General features: G+C 37.9%; 1 protein-coding gene across 2 annotated transcripts in view; it reads left to right on the plus strand.

Moving 5' to 3' along the window:
* The window catches only part of LOC146452582 (protein FAM135A-like), a 16427-nt gene extending 1701 nt beyond the window's left edge, over window positions 1-14726 (plus strand). For both annotated transcript variants that reach the window (XM_085097525.1, XM_085097526.1), the window contains exons 4-23: window positions 724-878; window positions 1792-1862; window positions 2307-2480; window positions 3079-3190; window positions 3974-4029; window positions 4207-4304; window positions 4471-4520; window positions 5162-5227; window positions 5736-5825; window positions 6246-6319; window positions 7244-7404; window positions 7544-7645; window positions 8561-9584; window positions 9901-9960; window positions 10669-10858; window positions 11734-11831; window positions 12348-12499; window positions 12998-13108; window positions 13583-13699; window positions 14505-14726. In XM_085097525.1, coding sequence (XP_084953651.1) covers window positions 724-878; window positions 1792-1862; window positions 2307-2480; window positions 3079-3190; window positions 3974-4029; window positions 4207-4304; window positions 4471-4520; window positions 5162-5227; window positions 5736-5825; window positions 6246-6319; window positions 7244-7404; window positions 7544-7645; window positions 8561-9584; window positions 9901-9960; window positions 10669-10858; window positions 11734-11831; window positions 12348-12499; window positions 12998-13108; window positions 13583-13699; window positions 14505-14710 — 3167 coding nt within the window. In that variant the 3' untranslated portion in view covers window positions 14711-14726. The remainder of the gene's footprint in view (window positions 1-723; window positions 879-1791; window positions 1863-2306; window positions 2481-3078; window positions 3191-3973; window positions 4030-4206; window positions 4305-4470; window positions 4521-5161; window positions 5228-5735; window positions 5826-6245; window positions 6320-7243; window positions 7405-7543; window positions 7646-8560; window positions 9585-9900; window positions 9961-10668; window positions 10859-11733; window positions 11832-12347; window positions 12500-12997; window positions 13109-13582; window positions 13700-14504) is intronic.
* Window positions 14727-14946: the final 220 nt, after the last annotated feature.

The raw sequence follows: 14946 nt of genomic DNA on the forward strand, positions 1-14946 counted from the left end.
AAATATGGATTATGTTGCTTTTAGTGGCATCCGTCTCGGCTTTTGTAGAACATTAGCAACTGCCTAAATGCATGCGCTTAAGACAAATTTATTACAGCTGACAAATTTTAGTGTACGACTAAGGTAAGAAGAAATACTGTAAACAAGTTTTTAAAGAACAACACAAATATTACATTACAACTGTTTTATTGCGGCTTTCAATAACCATTACACTTTTCGCTGCCGTCAATCAATGCAATGGACCTCTAAGAAAACAAAAAGATTTTGGCTCAATGGCATTGAAAGGTCATGTTTGTATGCTGTAATTGGTGGATATCGATCCGCTTTGTTGGTTTCTGTTTTTTTGCGGTCAGCCAGTTGTTGTTGTACTGATAATTGACAGCAGTAAAACACGTAAATCCTTAGTTGGGGTTGAAGTTCAAAGTCCGTATGTTATTGAAAGGCCCAGTAAGCAGCAAACATGTTATTTATTAATACGACCAAGCTCTACGCAGGTATATTTTAAGGAAAATGCATGGTATCACGGTACTGAGAAAATAATAACGAGGGGTCCATAGCGAATGTCTTTGAGCAGGGTTCTACTGTACTGTTTTAATGCATCAAAAATGTCAAATTAGAAGTTCTGTTCTGAAGAGACAAAATGTGTTAAATTACTGCAACTACCACAAAGTGATTCATTTTGCATAGAAACTACTTGATACTGATTCTTAGTTTTCTTTCTAGATCTGAAGGGACCAGAATATCAATTTGGCGCAGCAATCGCCTCATCTGGATTAACAGCTGTCTCTAAAACATTTCAGATTCTCTACAGGAATGAATCTGTTGTGGTGAATGATTGCTTTGTATTTCGTCTCCACATGCTGGTTAACAGTGATAAGGTACCCCTGTCAATTTTGTTATCTATGTAATAAAGAAATAGAGAATAGCTTACGTTGCTGCGTAATTGAACTTTTAATTTTTATTACGATGATTACAAGTACCTTAACATGCATTGTATATTTCGATTTTTATTATCTAATGGTGTATTTTTAAAAATTATTATTTAGATACTCTGCATTTAATTATTATAGATAAAAATCATGTAATGCACACTTCATCATTTCATGGAAAGTGCGCAATATAAGAATTAAAATTATTATTATTATTATTATTTTTAATGTGATGCAAACAAGTTAGGGTTTGGGAGAATTCAAAAGTTCATAAATATGAAGCTGAACCAGAGCAAGGGTTTAACTATTTGGTGCCTTTCTTTTCTCTCAAAGTCCATTATAATTGTAACTGTGTGCACATGATTGAGTAAAGAGAAAGTGGCTAGGTTCCATTTCTTCTTTGAATTTACTGTGCTTTTCAATAACACGTGGACGCTGAACTTGAACCCCAACTAACGATTTGCGCATTTTACTCCTGTCAATCAAAATTACAGCGACAACTGGCTGATCACAAAAAATAGAGAAACCAACAGTAGGGATCAAAATCCGCCAATCACAGGGCATAAACATGACCTGTGGATCCCCATGAGCCAAATGTTCTTGTTTTCTTAGAGGTCCACTGCGGTGGTTGACGGCAATGAAAATGGTTGAATGAAGATTGAATTTCAGAGTCTGCATATTATTGAAAGGTGCACTTAGTAGATACATAATATTATGTGATTCCCTAAAAGTTATAATCCATTTATCCTGATGGGGATAAAATGTGAAAGAGTCATTTTTCATTTTTAAATGCTGTACATAACTTAAATTTGTTTTCTCTACATTTAGCTTGTCTGTTTATTTGTTCTTGGACATTTTTTAGGTTGTCCAGGAAATTGACCAAGCTGATTATCAAATGACTGTGGAACTTTTGTTCTCTGAGTCGGAGTATGGGTAAAAAATTATTTAATATTTATTTAACAGATAAATCCTTGTCGTCCATAAAACTTAAATACACACAGAGCCGTGCTTGCTTATTTGTGTATTCCTAGAGCAGATTTCAAATAATGGCAATAATATATCAGTCGTCTGACTAGTATTTAAGTCAAGTAAGTCGTAAACCCCCTCCACCCACCCCACCCACCCCCCCCCCCCCCAAAATAAAAACAACGGCTCACTTTAAGTGGTCACTAATGTCAGCAGATGCAAGCAACGTAATGAACTCATCAGAAATTGGAGAAAAAGCTTGTAATCAACACCATAGGAAAATTTGTGTGAGGATTAGTCACAAATAATGTAGTCTTGGTTTCACATTTCTGACTCCAACCATCACCACAGCTGAAATGACTCATCTAATATGCATCTATTTTAATTTTATTTGTTTATCATTTGTTTCAGAGTTGATTCAATTGATTCCTTGACCAATGTGAGTACTCAGACATTAAAACTTCACATGTCCTGTGTGAAGGGCCTTCATCACCATGTACCTGTCTTGTTTGATTACTACCACTTTGCCGTCATCGACACCACCATTCATGCCACAGTAACAGCGCTTGGTCTTCCTAATCACAGGTGCAGTGATGTAAAATAAATTAATGTTATATGAGATAAATGTGATGGTATATTTCAAGCCTGGTGAATGAACGAGAATGATGTATTATTCTAGAAAGTGACACAGGCATACTCGGAAAAAAGAAATCTGAGTGCTCCTATCAGGAGTCGAACCTATTGAATGTCGAACATGTGGTATATGAAATAAACGTGATGGTATATTTCAAGACTGGTGAGTCAACAAGAATAATGTATTATTCGAGAAAGTGACGCAGGCATACTCGGAAAAAAGAAATCCGAGTACTCCTATCAGGAGTCGAACCCAAGACCTTTCGATTACTAGTTCGGGTGCTCTACCACTGAGCTACAGGAGACTCGTGGGAGCTAAGGCCATTAAACTAGGTTCAATGTCTTTAAAATTGACAGTGATTAACCATTACACCGTCGTACCTCAACATCCATACTTTGCAGGTATAATAATTTTTGTACAATGAATTGTTGAGCATCAGCCAAGGCACCAGATTTTTTCACTCAAGTTTTGTTGTTAATTCCTGCCCAATAATATTAATAGATACCATGATTGTTTTTCCAAACTAATTTTTCCTATTTTTCCCCATAGCATTGTTCGACCTGTGAAGAACACCTGGATTTCCAAACAGCCTTCAAATCAACGTGTGTCCACACCAACTTTCTATGTTTCTTTGTTCAGTAACAAAGCATTGGCCCCTCAGGTACGATTCCTTTCAAGTTTTTTGTGAAGACAGGCTGCGATGAAATAGACTTGATTATGCTAAAAATCATTCATACAATTTTCAGAAACTTTTGCTGTATAGAATTTAAGGTTGCATTCGATTGATCGTATTTCAAAATAAGAATAAGGGGAATAGCTGTTAGATTTCCCTTTTAAAGTAAATTTGCGAAGACATTTGTGCAAACATTCACTGACACATGATAATTCTAGAGCCATTTTGTATTCCAGTAACTCCAAAAGTCTCTTATGAAGGATTTCTTGTCATCGTTGTATGTATTCCTATTCCGGAATAGGGTCAATCAAACGCACCCTAAGTGCATTTGTTCATTGAAGTACTAAGTTTGGAACACAGAGAGAAATTCATTTTACTAATTTTATTAAAAACCTTAAATGTACAGCAATTTTAAAGGGACATTGTTTGATAATTTGCTATGGTGAACAACAGTCCAACAGTTCATGGCCCAATCAATGGTTCACAGCAGCATAGTGCAACTTAATCTGTATGTTCCTAGAAGATGTGAATGTACCCATGTCTTGAAGGACAGAATTCCATACTACAAGTAACAAACACACACTAGGTGTGCACTTTATGTCAAATAAACATGAAACAAAATGTTTGTTATGTTAGTTATTTAAGTTACTGTATGTGGTAGGTGAGATTTAAATAAAGGTGATGTATGATGTATGTACATGTATAGGTAATGCGGTGCATGTGACAGTTTAGGGAAATTGAGTGCCTTTCTTTTTCTTTTTCTGTTTCCAGAGTTCCAAAACTTCACTTGTTGAGAAGCAGTTGCAGTTTGCTTATGATACACACAGGTATAGTAACTCAAAACAATTTCAGAAAGCATGTACTAAGTTGCTTTTTTGTTACCTTGGCAAACAAGACAGCCTCCTAGGCAGCCGTCACGCAACACTCCTTGACAGCTATGTAGGAGACTACAAGCAAGAAGACTTCAGCTTTTATTTTCAATACTTTTTTTGTTTTCAATCCAGGTCATTATGCAGTACTTTGTTATCTGCTCAAATAAATCTGTTGGCCTATTTCCAATGTCTGATGGAACTTCTTCCTGACAATCACAGAATGGATATAGGTAAGAATAGAATATTCAACAACTTGAACCATTACAGGAAGTATCAAAGTATCATTAAATTTTGAATAACACAAAGTCATAAATTCATTAGTGGAGAAATCATGTTGTTATACTTAGGTTTCAAAATTCTTAAAAAAAAATAACCATGAAATATTTTCCTCTCCAGGGGTGGTAGATTTTGGTGAAAAACTGGAAACCCTGTGCAGTACAATAGAGGTACTCTCTCTTTTATTCTGTCATACATTAATAATAGTAATAATAATAATAATAATAATAATAATAATAATAATAATAATAATAATAATAATAATAGTAACAATAACAATAATAATAATGATAATGATAATTTATTTACTTCTAAAGCATATTTAAAATTGATATATCAGAATAAAAAGTACCGATATTAAAACATGACGTTTCGACGACGACATGTCACCATTATCAAATGTAAATTATAATGAAATCGGTAACGTTTGATAATGGTGACATGTCGTCGCCGAAATGTCATGTTTTAATATCGCTACTTTTTTTTCTGAAATGTTTTTCCAAATCCTTAGTTATCAGAAAATTGATATAGGTAGATAAATGATAACAGTAGCTTATAATAATTATACAGTGTACAACCGTCCAAGTTGCGTTAATTTTAGGTGCCATGGCGACTGGAATTTTAATCCTGGTGACGTGAGAGTTGCTAAACTTGCTATCAAACCTAAAGACTTGGTGACCAAAAGGCCACTGATGAAAGCTTTAAGTTGGAGGGTTGGTGTAGTCTTTTATGAGGTCCTCAATCAGCCAGTATCTTAATATAATGATCAGATACTTATTGGCTAAAATTAATTGCGTCTTACTGTTAACAGGCTACTGTCGGTTGTGAGGAAACTTTTTCTCAAGTATGCAGTGACCTGAATAACCTTAGTTCAGAGGTGAGTGCTTAGTTGATTGGGGATTCAGAAAGGATTTAGAGATCTATTAATTATTGTTTGTAAATCCTTGAATCTGTGAAGCTGTATACTTAAAATAAAATGTTAATCAGCAGTAATTGTATTGTTCCAACTGATTGACCGTTGATCACCATCATCATCATCATTATCATCATCGTCATCGTCATCATCATCGTCCTCATTATCATCGTCGTCGTCATTATTATCATCACATCATCATTGTCATCGCCGTCGTTATCATCATCACCATCATCATTGCTGTCGTCATCATCATCATCATTATTGTCATTATCATTATCATCATCAATCCTTGTTGCACCAAGTGTCACTTAAATTTGAAGCTGAGCACTGCATATATTTTTCACATTTGTGCCAAGTGGGTATCTAAATCTTCATCAAACTTGAGATTTTCTCTGCTAAATGTTATAGATAATTATTGTTTTTGATTCCAAGAATTCTTCCTTTGCTGACCTTTGTTAATACTTTCTAGCTGTCCTTAGCATGGTCTCAGTTCCTTGAATTCTTTACTCTCAACAAAGCTGTTTTACCTTTCCTGAGAAAAGAGCACCACAACCAAAGAGTGAGTATATCTTGACCAGCATTTTCCCCTCTCCCTGATAACCTTTAAAATTTGACCATTTTCTTTCATTGTAGCTAACTGTATTTAACCCTATTGTATGGTAGCACAGACTCTGTTATTTTGTTTTTTTTTTCTTGTTCGCTATTGTCAGGTTTGCTAGATTTTCTGTGGTATCTGTTAAATATATTCAGAAAAACTCATGATGTGACTAGTTGCAGTGGATAGGTGATAGTCTATACAATATCCTATAGGCGCATGAGTTTTTTTTCCCAATTTTAGTTGTTTTCAGTAGCTTGTCACTCTTAATATGTTATGCATCTGAGATTGTGTAAATTCCATAATAACCACTTTTTTGTGTATGAAAAAGAACTTTATCCTGTTTGCAGATGTTCATCTTAGTGAAACTGTTTTTCGTTTCAGATATCTCATTTTTCTGAGGCATTTTTCATCAAACAACACTCTTGGGAGAAACTTCGGAACACGCCTGATCAATTGTGAGTACAACCGTTCAGTACATGCTATTACATGCTTATACACTTTATTTTATCTTCAAGAAACATTCTGAAGGCAGTGACGTAGTGAAAGTAGCATCATCATGGGGGAAGTGTCATGGGTTTTTAAGCTCTTTTGTTAAAAATGGTAAAATGAGACCTTCACTTAGCTACAAAATTATTCTAGAACGAGAGGAAAGAAATCAACTCAATTCTTAAAAGGAACAACTTGTGATCTGTTCTAGGGCATTTTGAAAACAAAAATACAAAAACTTGAAAAACATTAGCCTAACATTTTTCAAGTTCAATCCATTCCGACCTACTCTGTCCCTGACCCTGAGGCACTAATCAACAGTTTTATTGCACTGGGGTAATAATTTATAACAAAACCAGACAATTATTTTATTTTATTTTTTTTGTTTGTTTCTGTTGACAGACAAACATTTTTGGGTATTGAAATGACATCCAATATGCGTGATTCTTCCCCTTTAATGCTGCCACCGTACAGGATCCTACACGTAAAGGAGCCTTTTAGATCTTGTGAACAATTTTACTAGCAGGGTTGTCACAGTCAGGGAAAAACAAATTTTTTTTCAAGGTCAGGGAAAAGTTAGGGAAATATCAAATTCTGTCTCAAAGTTAGCGAAAAGTCAAGGAATTTTAGTTTTGGCCAGATTCCAGGTTTTGGAAAGGATTTCCTCGTTGGCAAAGGTAATGTTGTTTCACATTTACCGTAGAAGAAATTGATTTATGTGGTTTCATTGCTGGCATTATTGGCAGAGAAATTTTCTTCTAGAGACTTTGAAAACTGGTTTGTGGTCAGTGAAACGTCTGGGAAATATTATTATCGTGATAAGAGGCAACCCTGACCAGGGTAAAGCGCCTCATGAGTCGCTGATTGCGTCTTTACCTTACACTTTGCTGCAGGTTTCAACAGCATCAAAGCCTGGCCCAGAATGTGAAGGGGTCGCGGTATTACCAGTCCATACCTTCAGTGCAAGTAGAGTGCCCTCTGCTGGACGGTGATCCCACGTCAATACCAATCATATTTGAAGACAAGTACAGCTTCTTACTCCCCACAGAACCAGGTACAGTGTCTAAAGATGCATTGATTTACCCTGCCAAAAATTGGATCATGCCCATTAAAAAAGTGGCACAGACAGTGTGTGGATAAATATGTTGTTAAATATTTTGGCTCGTAACTTTTGTTTCTTCTGTTAATAACAGTCCCTCCGAGAAATGCCGAGTTACAAGAGGTGCTTTTTACATTGGATACAGATGAACCGGACGGATCTATGGAGGAAAGTTACCTCGTTATTGATGAAAAAGGTAGTTAAATTGAATACAAAATTTGAAAAGTTGTCTGAAATTTTCAACTGCAAAGGATTGGAAGCAAAGAAGGTCACAAGAAAGTATTACTTGGTAACTTACATTTGAATGGTCATACGTCAGAATCTCATCAACATACTCAGAAGATAGAACAACCTTGTACAGCATAATAAACAGTTCCATAGGAAAAGTACTGCTCAGTAGCTTTCATTTGAATTATCACGCTTTAGGATTCCTTCTGCAGACTCAAAAGTTAGAACGATCTTTTACAGCATAATAAACAGTACCACAGGAAAGTACTGCTCAATAATAATAACAATAATAATAATAATAATAACAACTTTATTTAAGTCTCAAATCTGGTTAGCCTAGCACAAGTGCCCTTCTAATTGGGGAGACTAAAAAATATAAAGTAAAATCTATTCAACTAAGATTAAGTTAAGTTAAGAAAACCTAATAATTAATTATCATTAATTAACACCTAAAAAATTATTTATTTGACAATTAACTAGATAGATGAACAGCAAGAACAACGCAGTTGTTCAAAGTTTTTGCGGATCTAATATTTTTAGGCAGTAGCTTTCATTTGAATGGTCACACTTGTACCACCTTGTACAGCATAATAAACAGTACCACAGGAAAGTACTGCTCAGTAGGTTTCATTTGAATGGTCACACTTTAGGATTTCATTCACAGACTCAAAAGTTAAAACCACCTTGTACAGCATAATAAACAGCGCTACAGGAAAGTATTGCTCAGTAGCTTTCATTAAAATGGTCACATTTTAGGATTTAATCAAAGGTCTCAAAAGTTTAATACAATAAACTGCACCACAGGAAAGTAGTGCTCAATAGCTTTCATTTGAATGTTCACACTTCAGGATTGCATGATTTTTATGTCTAATTTATTTCCAAGATACTGTCGAGGCCCAAAACAACGAAGCCGCATCACAAGCAGTATCCGAGGAGAGCTTGCACGAGACTGGTACACCAAACACTTGTGTGGATGAATCAGTGGCGAAGGAGACTCCAAATGATGTAGTACTAACCGATAATACATCGTCAAACGAAAGCTCAAACAGTTTGGCTGAACTTGATAAGATTGACATTGCGTTAAATGGCGAGATAGATGATGCGCCGAGTGACTTTTCGACTAATTTATTGGAGAATTTGCAGTCAACTGAAGTAGGTGATTCTGAAAGCGATCTTCTGTTAACACAAGAGGATGGAAATTTAGCGGATAATGAATCCGATGTTAAAGATATTGAATGTGAAAGAACTAGTGAAACGAAAGCTATCGGAGAGGAGGAGTCGAAAGTAGGAAGTTCAGATGCTGAGGAACCGGATTTTGTGGATGCGGAAGCTATTAATGGCGTCGAAATGTTACCGAGCAGTGCGCTTAACAATGACATTGAGGACTCTGGTACTATTGATAGTTCCAAAGAAGAAATCTTAAAGGAAACGGCCGAAAACTCACATGATGAATCTACGCTTGTAAATACTAACAACGTTCCAAAAGATTCCCTCACTGAAAACACTGAAAGCTCGAACGATGAGAATCGCGAAGAGTCTGAATTGCAGCAGCTTGCAGATGGTTCTCAGGACGAGTTGCTTCCATCTTCGGCCGACACCGCAGTGGACTCGAGTAGTTACGAAACCCCGAGGTCTTCCGAAGCGTCTCCGAGTGTGTCCTCGGGAAACCAGTCCGAAGTTGTCACGACACAACCGACCGTTACGATCGGTACAGTTCCATCTCGTAACTCGGTGACAGATGGGGCTCCGAGACCCCCACCAAGGAAAGCCAAAAAGAAAGGAATTTCCAAGGGATTGTCTTCCAGTTCATTGGGAGGCTGTTTCCCCATGGCATGCGCTGGAAACACGTCTCCAACGTTCAATCTATCACGAGTTGATTCTATTTATGGAGGAAGTGTACGATCCAGGTCAGTTTTGTACAAAAATATTGTAGCTTGCGTGGAATCGGACGCTAGCGTGGACTGCGTGGGGAGAGAAAAATCTTTTGGCAAAACTCTATTCATTAGTGATTAAACTCGAATCAAAGTTCACGTTAAACCAGGATAAGCTTAATCGGGCTTTGAACAACTGGACCCGGGAGACTAATTGTCAGGTTGATTTTTAAAATAATTTGGCCAATTACAATGACTTGTCTGGTCCTTTGTAAACTACAGTTTTACTTGTTTCTAAGACATCTACAACTCTGTTCACGCTCTGTTTGATGTTGTTCGTTTGGTTCTTCAGGTTTGAAGTTGCAAAAAGATCTGTGAAGCGCAGTTTGAACTACGACTTTCAACTCTACAGGTGAGTGGACCGTTGAACTTCTTTCCTACTTCACTTAGCAAGAAGTCCAAATCGACCGAGGCTTTAGCCTTTGAGTTTCTGTTATAAACTGAACAGAGCCGTACTTTCTGCTAATCAGAGAGAGTCCCCTAGCCCCTTTCCTTTGGGGCAGACCATCATATTTTTGTGGGTCGGTTGGGAGTTGAACAAATAACTAAAAATACTGCAAAGCTTTTGTAGGAGGAAAAAAAATCGCGCCCAGTGAAACAAAGCAAAAATATGTTGCAAACTAGTGAAAGTTTCTACAAAGCAGTTAGTCCCGAAAAAAATTCGTCAGAAAAATAATTACCTACCACCCCTTCCTCGATTTATAATGGTCTATCCCTTAATGCTACTAGACGCTTTGGAGAATAGCGTACGTTAACGTTGGTCGTAAATTCATTGAGTTGTTTCCATTCCAGCGTTTTCTATGTCAGGCAAATCGACGGAAACTTCGTTAGTCGACTTTGAGTATGACCTCGCATACTGAAGTGCCATTTGGTTCACAAAGGAGCCATAAAAATTATGGTAACACAAAGGGCTTCGATGACGTGGATCATGGCTAGAGCGGATCTGTGTATAGCTCTCATTTTACGATCAAACTGTACAAATGGTTAACAGAAGAACGTGTCGCTTTTAATATTTGGACAAACTATTTTCTTTCCTTTTTTCCTGCTTGGTGTTTTATAGTGATCGTCGCTTGGAGGGAATTCGTGAGCCGTACTTTAGTGCCCAGGCCCCTGATGGTCTGCAGACTCACTTAATTGTGTGTGTTCATGGATTGGATGGCAACAGCGGTGACCTTCGCCTGGTGCGCTGTTATTTAGAGATGGGACTCCCTTCAACAAGAATGGATTTTCTCATGTCGGAGATCAATCAGGTGAACAAAATATCTTAACTGATACGGAGAATTCGAGACCGGTCATGCATGAGAATGGCTTAGTTCCAGGGAAGAGTTAAAGATTATTCCAAATTTTAGAAAATAAATGAATAAAATTAAAAAATATAAATCACTTGAAGGACACTCGCTTGACTCAACAGAGAGGCACCAAGCCCCAGTTGTTCAAAGGCCGGATAACTTTATCCGCTGGATAAGGCACTATTCGGGGTCTAAAAAATACTTTACGTTAAGCGTTGTCCAAGGTTTTCGTACACTCCTAAACTAGACTGTGGTTAGAGTGTGCATATTCGCTTGTACACGACGAAATACTGAAATCTTTGCACAGATTGAAACTGTCGGATAGTGACTTATCCACTGGATAAAGTTATCCAGCCTTTGAACAACTGAGGCCAGGAATCTTTGTAGCTCTTCTTTATTCTTTAAGGACTGGTTCTTCGCTACATCAAAGAAAAATTGCTAGATGTAGAAGGGGAACTTTCAACTACGACTTCCCCGGCCGCACTTTGCTCGGCCGAGGCCCGAGCCTTTTGCCTAGTAAGCAGGATTGAACCTAGGGCAAGCCCTAATGAACCAAGTTTCTCGACTGACAGCAACTAAATTAAGTAAGTACATTTACGAAAATAGAACATAACTAACGAACAAAAAGAGACTATGAAGAAAACATAACTACTTTTACTGACTCAAATGAACTAAGAACCGAACTGTCTTTGCTTGCAAAGGTTAGGCTTCTCCCGTGTAACTGTCTACTGATCCAAAAACAAAAGAAGATTACGAAAACAGATTCTCACCAATGCTGAAGTTTTCTCCACCAAATATGTATTGTCCCGCTCATGTTCTTTTCTCACTTTCCGCAGCCGGACACCTTTGTAACATTTGAGGAGATGACCGAAAAGCTAGTTCAAGAAATCACGCATCACATTGAAGCTTATAGTCTCTTTCCTACAAAAATCAGGTAGGTTATCTGCCTTCTTGGTTTACAACAATGAGGGCGATTTTCAATTAAATGTCGGCAAGTCAAAATCTAAATAATCCCTGTAACGAATCACCACAGATCAAACAATACAATGCACCAATCAGAACTCGAAGCAAATACGTGTAACCGTCGTAAAGCGCGGGAAACTGACGCGTGTAAGCGAGGCACGATTGGTTTTGATTTTACTTCTGATTGGTTTAGAAATGAGCGCGAGTTCTTTTGACCAATCAGATGCAATGCAGTAAAGCAATGCCAAAGAGAATGTAAATTAAGAGATGATTTAGCTTCAATTTAGAAACAAATTTGATACGTTGTTGCTTCATTATCTTTGAAAAAAGCGTGGCTACCCCCAATATTCCGTTTTGGATTCCGACAACCCATGCTAAGATCTGCTTCTCCCACATGGTCAAAGCTTCGTTTGCAAAAATAACTCTGTATTAGGAGGTGTTTCGTAACCTTTCTAAATTTCCTGTTTCTTTTCTTTTGTCTCCGCAGTTTTGTGGGTCATTCTCTTGGGAACATTATCATCCGGTCTGCTCTGACCCACCCTGAAATGAGACCCTTTCTGGATAAGATGCACACATTCTTGTCCCTCTCGGGTCCTCATCTGGGAATGCTGTATCCCACAAGCTCACTTGTTAGCACTGGTAAGGATCGTTGCGGATGTTTTGTCCCTTGACATGTCTTTGTCGAAGCTGCAAGTTGGAGGTGGTCGACAACCTCACTGAGGAACTCTTCAGCAGACGTTTTTAAACACAGTAACGGACTAAAAGCGCTGTTGCACTAGGCAAGTTTTTTTGCAACTTGTCTCGCAATTTTGTTACGACACAAGTAGTTGCACGAATCGTTGCCTAGTGTAGCATACCCTGAAACGAACATGTCTCGCAGTATTTTGTTGTCGCAATCGTTGCAAGAAGCAGAAATCGGTTCTACTTCGTGCAACGGTGACTGCAACAAAAATATTGCGAGTGATGTTCATTTCAGGGCATGTTACACAAGGCAACGATTCGTGCAACTTGTGTCACAACTGCGCAACGAAATTGCGAGACAAATACAAGAAAAATTGCTTAGTGTAACAGCGCCTTAAGGTCGCTGTTTAATTTTGAGGTAAATGGTTATTCAGTTCCCCTTGAATTTTCTTTTAGGTTTGTGGTTTATGCAGAAATGGAAGAAGTCCGACTCATTGCTTCAGTTGTCGTTACATGATCACCCCGACCCGCGCCAAACGTTCATATACCGTCTAAGCCAATCAGAAGGTAGGAAGTAGTATCTTGGAGTAAATAAGTGAACTAGAATCTGATTCAGAAAAGGGGATCAGGGATGGTATAGTGGTGAGAGCACTTGTTTGCCACCAATTTTGCCTGGGTTCGATTCCCGGGCTCGGTGTGATGCGGGTTGAGTCTGTTGTTGGTTCTTGTCCTTGCTCCGAGAGGTTGTTTTCCGGGTGCTCGGGTTTTCCCCTTTCCTCAAAAATAAACTAACAGACGGACGATGGACGCTTGCAATTGATCTTCTCTCGAGAATCTTTACAAATGTTCTTTTTGTTTTTTTTTATGCTTGTCTTGGCGGGACCTAGAGTCAAATTGTTGTTATGTTTTTTGTTTGTTCTTTACATCTGTCTTACGGTACCTGTTGGCTGAGCTGGTATAAGCCTCGCACTAAATCATTAACTTTCCGAAGAACGCACCTTTTACGACAGATAAGTTGAATTTTTTTGTGTTGTCCTACAGGTCTACAATATTTCAGAAACATTCTTCTAATCAGTTCAGTTCAAGACCATTACGTACCTTACCACTCAGCAAGGATAGAAACCTGCCGAGCGGCAGCCAGAGATAACTCGGAAGTAGGTGAGTACAGACCACAGGGAAGAAGGATTTTTACTCACAGAAAGCTGTTTGGTTAGCTGGACTAAGTTGTAAGCTTCTGGTTGGATTTGTTAATGAGATGTGATTAACAGTTAAATTAGATCAAAAAGAAGAAAGATCCTCGCAGTTACTACGCAACTTAAGCAGTTGCGAAAAGAAAGCCTGAAAAAAATTTAGGCTTGAACGGGATTCGAGCCCATGACCTCTGCGATGCCGGTGCAGTGCTCTAACAACTGAGCCATCAAGCCAACTGGGAGCTGGTCAAATTGTGAGTTCGTAATATACCCGTGAAGGATGAATGAATAAATTTAAATATTTGAAACATATATTTTGAACTGCGGATGATCAAATAAAAGAAAGATCCTCAAGCCAACTGGGAGCTGGTCATATTGTGAGTTCTATATATAGTGACTGCGAGCATCTTTCTTCTTTTTGATCTTTCATCCGCGGTTCAAAATATATGTTTCATATATTCACATTTAGTTAAATTAGTGTAGTTTCCAATTGAGTGCCATAGAACCAAAACTATAGTAATTACTCTGGCCAATCACAACAGACGTAAACAGCAGAATGAACCAATCAGAATTCGAAGCAAATACGTGTAACCGGCGTCAAGCGCGGGAAAATGGATTGGTTTTGGTTTTGCTTTTCATTGGCTGAGAAAGTGGGGCGAATTTTACCAATGAACTTTGATTGGTCAGAGGATTTGTTTGGTTTGGGTTAAGAAACATTTTAGTGCTTAGGTTGGAAAAACTAACAACTGATGTCTTGTTATTTATCCTTCCAGGTACTGCATACAAAGAGATGATACACAACTTGCTGAGACCACTGGAAGACAGAAAAGACGTGAATCTAATCCGCTACAGTGTCTACCACAACCTCCCGAGTTCGGCGAACTCGTTTATCGGGAGAGCAGCGCATATCGCCATGTTAGATTCTGAACTGTTCATTGAGAAACTGTTATTAGTTTCCGCGTTAGATTACTTTAGATAGTTATACACTTCTATAAATTAATAGCCCATTTTACAGTTGTGTGCTAAGTGACCTGGTCTTTGATTCTAAGCGAGGCTGGGGGTGACCTTGCTTTGATACAAACCTCACTGCTTTTCATATGCAGATCAAACTGTACTTATGCCAGCTATTTGCATTTACATATGAAAAGCAGTGAGGTCTGTATCAAAACAAGGTCAACCCCAGCCTCGCTTCCAATTCAAGACCAGGTCACTAAG

Source organism: Pavona decussata, unplaced genomic scaffold, assembly GCF_977016875.1.
Source record: "Pavona decussata unplaced genomic scaffold, jaPavDecu1.1 SCAFFOLD_366, whole genome shotgun sequence".
Lineage (NCBI taxonomy): Eukaryota > Metazoa > Cnidaria > Anthozoa > Scleractinia > Agariciidae > Pavona > Pavona decussata.